The sequence below is a fragment of the Thunnus maccoyii genome, chromosome 6, assembly GCF_910596095.1.
Source record: "Thunnus maccoyii chromosome 6, fThuMac1.1, whole genome shotgun sequence".
Classification (NCBI taxonomy): Eukaryota; Metazoa; Chordata; class Actinopteri; order Scombriformes; family Scombridae; genus Thunnus; species Thunnus maccoyii.
In genome coordinates, this window is record NC_056538.1 from 161,114 (window position 1) to 169,179 (window position 8,066).

The 8,066-nt window shown below is 39.6% G+C and overlaps 1 protein-coding gene across 1 annotated transcript; it reads right to left on the minus strand.

The window, feature by feature from the left end:
• Positions 1-375: 375 nt before the first annotated feature.
• LOC121899213 (gap junction delta-2 protein) lies at positions 376-1,482 on the minus strand. The gene has a single exon (XM_042414876.1). It carries the CDS (start codon positions 1,480-1,482, stop codon positions 376-378), a length of 1,107 nt encoding a protein of 368 aa, XP_042270810.1.
• Between the last annotated feature and the right edge of the window lie 6,584 nt (positions 1,483-8,066).

Genomic DNA, 8,066 nt, shown 5'->3' on the forward strand with positions numbered 1-8,066 from the left:
GAAAGAAAAAGAACAAAAACACATCTTTGAGTGGAGGGGGACTTTAAGTTAATTTTGTCAAATTTAACTTTGTCTTTGTGAAATGTAATGGACATTCCATGGTTGCAATTAAATTTATGGCCATCTATGCAATTATTGCATTTTTCCTGTTAGTACAAAATTGTAAAGAACAGAGTTCTCGTAAATACTAACTGCAGAAAAAGTATACTTAAAAATTATATATAATACATACTGCATATTATGGGATTTGGATACGGCCTAAGAATACAGTTTACATTGCAGGAAACTGATGTTCTATAGCTCAAAGTCTCTATGTTGATGAATTTATGTATTATGTTTTTTCACAAATATAAGAAAAATGTCAGTCTCATAGTCTCATAGCCAGGACTTCTTAGTTCGTCCCAGCCTGGCCATGTTGGCCAGCTTGACCTTCACTTTGTCTCTGCTATCTGGACTTCTCTTGGAAGTGCATTCCACAGTTGAGTCTGTCTCAAAGGAGATAGCTGGAGCATGTGTGAGCAGACCTCCAGTCTTCTCCTGAGCCATGGCTGTGGGGGTCTGCAGAACCAGCTGGCCCCTCAGGGAATGCCTGAGCTGCAGCAGGAGGGGATTGTGTTTTGAGTACAATTTGACAGTGTCCCTCTCCTGATTGCAGCAGGTGGAGCAGGCTGAGCAGAGAATGCGGAAAATGTAGACCCAGCCCAGGTAGTGAAGCTCTGCAATGTTGAGCACAAAGCAGCCAAGACTGATGCTGAACATGAAGTTCAGGAAGATAGTCTTTTCAGTGGCACGTGACACAAAGCAGTCTGTACGAGTAGGGCAAGGATAAGTCTCACAGCGGTACAGATGAGGGACCTCAAACCCGAACAAGAAGTACTGGCCCACGAGGAAGGAGATCTCCATGACAGATCGTAGTAACACATGAAGGATGTAGATAAGCAGAACCTGGTTGGACTGCTGGGTGGGATCCTCTCCAAGTTTGCCAGAATCCTCCTCCAGAAAGCTTTGTTCTGCTTCTTCCCTCTCCCTCACATCCCATTCTTCCCTGTAATGAGAGCAGTAGGCGGGCATGCCTATCCTCAGGGCCTCCATGCCATCCCTTTTCATCTGCCCACAGCTCTGTCTGAGAGGCCTCTGGGCCACTACCTGTGCCCTCTGGCCATCAAGTTTCTCATCTTTTGCAATCTTATGCAGAACAAAAACTATGTAGAAGATGGATGGGGTGGAGACCAGCACAATTTGGAAAACCCAGAACCGCAGATGAGAAACGGGAGCAAAGGTATCATAACACACATTGTTGCATCCAGGCTGCTGGGTGTTGCAGGTGAACTTGGACTGCTCATCGTTGTAGACAGCATCACCCACCAAGGCCACCAGCAGGATACGGAAAATGAGCAGCATGGTGAGCCAGATCTTGCCTATCACCGTAGAATGGTTCTGTACCTCAGACAGAAAGCGACCAAGTATGGACCAGTCACCCATGGCTTAACCTTAATAAGAAAGTAAAAGATCATGTCATCAACAGTGTTATTGATAATGTAATATTAATAATAGAACAATGTTTCTGTCTATTAGTGGTTCTAAAACCCTTTCTGTCGTGTCCCTCTTTGGAGCCAGAGAAAAATAATACCCCCCATGCCACTCTAAACCAATTTAATGAATTAGTATTATTTATCAACCATCAGCTACATTGAGGAAGGGAACGGACGGCTCTCTCACCCAGTGAACCTGAGTGCAAGATAAGCCACATCATATCTTCTTGACATCATCTGTAGCTTGGTGATGTTCATCATTTACTGTCATCACAACAAATTTCATTTTGTTGTCTGAATAAAGCTAGCTAACCCGAATCTTGATATTTTTCTAGTATAAGAGAAATCTAGTTTGTTTCTTGTTACTTCACTTTACTTTATAGGATAAGGCTGGCCATTTTCTATATTTTTCTTACTGTCAACAAATCTCATGTTTGGAGCCAAACCAACAAGGAACTGATCTATGTACAAATATTGTGTGTTAATCCGAAGCCTAATATATCTTATTCCTCTGTGCCGTAGACCTCCGTTGTTGTCCAAAAAACTAGTAAAAGCACATCAATAAGTCACACTGTTATGCTGAATGACATGTTGCTTCATCCGTGAAGAGAGTGGTTACTATAGTTGTTTAGACATGGCATTCTGAGCATGCACAAGAATATGGTTCCGTTTACAGAGCTTTGCCAGCTTGTTGTGCTATACAACACAACCTCCAACCTGTAAACGGAACCACGTCCTTGTGCATGCTCAGTGGTGTCTGCTGTACTAAGAACCTCTCCTGAGGGTTAGAGTCTTATAGCTGTTTTAGTCTTTGAAGCTGTTTCCACACAAACTACGGTAAGCATTGTCTCCAGGGATGAAGGAACATGTTACCCAGTGCAGCGGTGTGACTCACTGACATGTTTTTAATAGTTTTTAGACAACAATGGAGGTCTACAGTGTAGAGGAAAAAGATATAACAGGCTTTGGATACACACACACAATATTTTGTGTGTGTAATTTTCTTTTTTTTATGTTTAATCTACAGGGTTGGGTGGCTGCATGGACTTGTACATGATTGTATTATTATCCAGGTGTCTGATCATCTGCAGAAGTGCAGACACATCTTTGTCTCCTTCACATTCAATAATTCTCTGTCATTGTTTTACAGACTGTGTTACCTCAGCGGTTGAGGAGGAACTTAGTTTGGTTTCTGGCTGTATAAATGTATCCACCACTGTTCAACATGGTTTCTCTGTCTGACCAGTAATGGAAAAGAAATAGGACAAACAATACAAACATGACCAGTGTCAAAAACTTTATTTTCCATCTCACTTTGTGGTGTAGGTCATCATTACATCAGTGATCATCATAGTTTTAGTTTTACTGACCAACCACTATATAACTTGGCTTTCTAAAAACTAGGATAAGAGCTTATCCAGGTTTCTGAAACCAGGATATGATGTTTACATACACAAACACATCACTGGGATACTCCCAAAACTCAACTGTATTAGAGTGCATGTAAACACACCCATGTTGCACAGACAAGCTGATGAAACAGGTCTTTATCAGTTTTATGACAAACATATGTGCTATTTTTATTTTACTCAGTGCTATTTTTATTTAAACTGTGGGGTAAACCCACTCCATATGACTGATGTTCTGTACTTCCGTCACATGATGACCACTGAATCAGCATAATGGCAACTGAGAAAACTCCATTCACTGATAAGGGCTGTGAGATGGTAAATGGACTGTACTTGTATAGTGCCTTTCTAGTCTTCTGACCACTCAAAGCACTTTTCAAACTATGAGTCACTTTCACCCATTCACACACATTCATACACTGAATGGGTACAGGGGCTACCATGCCAGGTCCCAACCTGCCCATCAGAGGGAATCTAATCATTCACATGCATTCACACACTGATGGCACAGCCATCAGGAGCAATTTGGGGTTTAGTACCTTGCCCAAGGACACTTCAACATGTGGACTGGAGGAGCCAGGAATCAAACCACCAATCCTCTGATTAGCGGACAACCCACTCTACCTCCTGAGCTACAGCCATCCCATATGAGATGCAGTTTAAAGTTTTAGAAAGAGCTTGCTAGAGGATATTAACTTATTTTGTCAAACTACTGTTTCCAAGGTCAAGAATGAACAACACCCGGGAAATTAAAGGTGAATAATTCTGATTCATGTGGTGTTACTTGCAGCTCTAGGGATAATGTAATTATTATTTATTGTGTAATGTTTGCCTATATGTGGTGCTGTTGTTACTGTACTGAGAGTTTTTTTTCTATGTTGTACCGAAAACAAATTCCATACGCTCTGGTGGCATGGTCATTAAAGGAAAAAGCTGGTTATGTACGGTTTTCTATATTTTTCTTGTCAACAAATCTCATGTGCAGAGCCAAACCAACAATGAGCTGATCTACTAACAAATATTGTGTGTATCCAAAGCATGATATATCTTATTCCTCTATGCCGTATATCTCTGTTGTTGTCAAAGAACTATTAAAAACACGTCAATGAGTCACACTGTTACAACTGGGTGACACGTTCCTTCATCCCTGAAGAGAGTGGTTATCGTGGTTGTTTAGAAATGGCTCCAAAGACATGTCTTAAACAGTTTTTGGACAACAACAGAGAAAAGAAAGAAAAAAAGATTGTACAATTTTTCTATGTCATTTTATAGTAACTAATTTAAATGCTCTTTTATATTAAGCATGAAAGTTCTTGACCATGGAACAGTGGTTAGGAAAAATAAAAACTTTGTGAGATGTTTGATTTGTGAGATTCAATTGAGAACCCTGGAAAAGGCTGTTTTTTTCTGTCAAAATGCTGAGTTTTATTCACTTTGCCAGGAATTAAATCCTGGTGTGGAAAGAAGTTTTAAAGGCAATTTATCTCAAATATATAGGTATCTGCCTTTGAACATTTTGCTATGTATAACTTTACGTCATGGTGTTTACATCATCTTTACATCATCAAATGTTTTGTTCTCCAAAATCCTAGAAAAATTACTGAGGACATCTTTGTCCTCTGTGTCCTCAATGTTAGCTACAGCACTGATACTTGTGTGCATCTGTAAATATGTGTGCGTTGAACTCATTTGCTATCTTATTCCCCCTCATACACTCTATAAATACATATCTACTTTATATTGTACAGTATAGACTTGGAGGAGAAAGTATATAAAAATGATAGGTAACAGAAAGCAATCTGAACTCACCTTAATGTAACCTTGAGCTTTCCAGAATAAATCCTTACAACATAGACTTTGCCATGCAGTTTGCATGGCTATTTTTAATCTTAAAGTGTTGATGAAATGAATCCTGTTGAGGGTGGTGAGGGAGAGGCTGACAACACATATTGAGCCCGTCTATCTGAAACTGGCATTGTACTATGTGGCTACAAAGGCAGGCAATGTACAGTGCAACAAAGATTGCAAAACACAATGAGGGGGTTCCTTTTCTGAAAAGCCGGGAACAGTCAAACAAAAAGCGCATGGAACAAGCTGGAAAGGGGACACAGGTGGTTTATACAAAGGTTCTGTATTTAGCCAGCTCGAAAAGTACAAGTTAGAGGGGAATAAATCATTTTACATCTGCATCTTTTTCCAGATGATGCCCCAGACATATTCAAATCAGAGCAAAGGGCAATTACAGCGGGTCTTAGCTGGGTAGCCAGTATAGCTCTCCATCCAATCCACAAACAGTGACTCAGTTGAAGAAAAAATGCTTTCAGTTTCTTCCATGAGTTTTCAAGTCCCATGTACTGTACATAACAACATACAGTCTACCAAAATATATGAAGAATCTCCTCTGCACACAGTCACTGTTGGTTGCAAGTAAGTTACAGAAATGTCCAGGAATCCAGTCCATGTCCAGAAACAATAATCTCACACAGGGCTTTGTCAGTGGTGATCATTTTAATGATTACTGCACTGGAAATGTTTAGAATCTTCACCAGGACCTACTCCACTGACTCAACTGCAGCCCCTGAACTCAAAAAATAATGCAGAGGGAACTGGTCTAGTAGCAGTGCACCAGTGACAAACTGTGCAGTTTGCTCTGGGCTGGAATTCAATTGTCACTTAGTGAAAGGCTGATTTGGGTTCAGCATGTAAACAACAGTTAACAACACAGGTCAGCTAGATGTAAAGAATAATAATCAAAGATCGAAATGAGGATATTGAGTCATCTAGCTTGACTATAACTGTTTTTTATTATGGTCTTATAATTTATGTTTTTCATCAAATTTTGTTCAGACAACTGTGGTCCCCAGAGGATGAATCTGTCTAACTTTGGTGATCCCTTAACCCTTCCTCTTGCGCCACCATGTATAAGTATGATATTTGTAGATCAGAGTGAAATATATAGACAACTATTGGATGGTTTATCATGAAATTGGATACAGATATTCAAGGGCTCTAAATTCCAATGACCTTGGTGATCCTCTAAATTTTTTAAGGTTTTTACTTATTTAGTGAAATATCTCAACAAATTTGATGGATTGGCACAAACTCTTGAGCCATCCACGGTTTCCTGAGAATGTATCCTGCTGATTTTGGTGATCCTTGATTTTTTCAGTGAATTTTCAAGTCAAGACAATTTTAAGTATATAGTGCCAAATCACAGCAGAAGTTATCTCAGGGCACTTTTCACATAGAGCAGGTCTAGACCGAAGAAACATGACTAATAATAATAGCAGTAGCAGTGGGCAAAAATGACAGAATAACAACAATCATAACAATAATGTCAATGACACAGCAGCAGCCAGGGAAGGATGCCAACAGGACTGTGAAGGATCGCGAAGGCTCGACCCAGAACCCAGGGTTTCCTGTGAGATGAGAAAGGACAAAACCATGGGGAAAATACCAAGTTAGTAACGTTAGCATTAATGGTACATGAATGCATACAGATGGAGAGGGGGAGGAGGAGTTAGGAGCTCAGTACATCATGGGAAGTCCCCTGGCAGTCTAGACCTATAGCAGCATAATTAGGGGCTGGTCCAAGGCAAGCCTGGGCTGGCCCTAAGTTTTATCAGAAAGGAAAGTTTTAAGCCTACTCTTAAATGTAAACTGGAAGATGGTTCCACAGGAGAGAAGCCTGATAGTTGAAGGCTCTACCTCCCATTCTACTTTTGTAGACTCTAGGAACCACAAGTAATCCTGCATTCTGGGAGCAGTAGTGTTCTAGTGGGGTAATAGGGTACTATGAGCTCTTTAAGATATGATGGCGCCTGACCATTAAGGGCTTTGTAGGTGAGGAGAAGGATTTTAAATTCTATTCTGGATTTTACAGGGAGCCAGTGCAGAGAAGCTAAACTAGGAGAAATATGATCTCTTTATCTAGTTTTTGTCAGTACACATGCAGCTGCATTCTGGACCAGCTGGAAAGTTTTTAGAGACTTGTTGGGGCAGCCTGATAATAAGGACTTGGAATAATCCAGCCTACAAACAAATGTGTGGATTAGTTTTTCTGTATATTTTTAAGACAGGATGTCCCTGATTTTTGCAACGTTATGTAGGTGAAAAAAAGGCCACCAAAGACCAAGGTCCAGGCCAACAGCAGGTTGTTGTGAAATTTGGTAAAGCCATTAATTGTCCCTCGTAGATGAATTGTAATAACTTTGATCCCCTGACCTTTAAGCTAGCACCATCATCAAGTCAAAATTTCAATTTGTCCAGTACTTTGTATGACCTTCAAAACTGACAGTCATCAGTCTCACTTTTAGTTTAGTGTAGTAAATTTAGTATTTTGCAAATGTTAACATGCTAACATGCTAAACTATGATGGTGAACATGGTAAATGTTATACCTGCTAAACATCAACATGCTAACATTGTCATTTGGAGCATATTAGTATGCTGATGTTAGCAGTTAGCTTAAACCACTGTTGTGCTACAGGGTTTACCACTGGCTATTGACCGTTTCCCTAGTGAAATTAACAGCTTGAACTGGTATGATGTACTGTCCTCTGATAATCTGGATTATGGCTGTGATACTTTTAGTCACAGAATCAACTCTGTGAGGGAAAGATTTAATGTGAGGATACAGATAATATCTAAACATAAAAACAGTGTATTGTGGTTTAATGAAAATTTGTGGAAACTAATCTAGAGATGCTGCACTTAGGAAGGCAATTAAAACTAGAAGAGGCATGACTGATTTATAAAGGTTTAAGGAGCAAAGTTATCCAAGAGCTAAGGGAAACTAAATCTCGTTTATCTCAATATATTGAATGAGGCAAAGGCAACAGTAAAATGATCTGTAAAAACATCAATAATCTCATAAGGAGGGAACCAAAATTTTTGAGTTTTTAAACTCTAAGCACAGGGAAAGTTAATTGAAGACCATCTTGCTGTTGTTTCTGTCTTTCATAATTTTTTTCTTGAGTCTGTACATGAGCTAGGAAAAAAAATTACAAAAAGGAAACTGGATATTGCTCCTATAGATGCTACAGGCCAAGTTTTCAAGCTAGTAGAGACTAATGAGTTACAAATAAACAAAATCATCACCTCCTTAAAAAGCTCCAAAGGTAGAG

Coding starts and splice junctions, on each gene's coding strand:
- LOC121899213 (XM_042414876.1), bottom strand. CDS start 1,482: ATGGGTGACTGGTCCATACTTGGTCGCTTTCTGTCTGAGGTACAGAAC.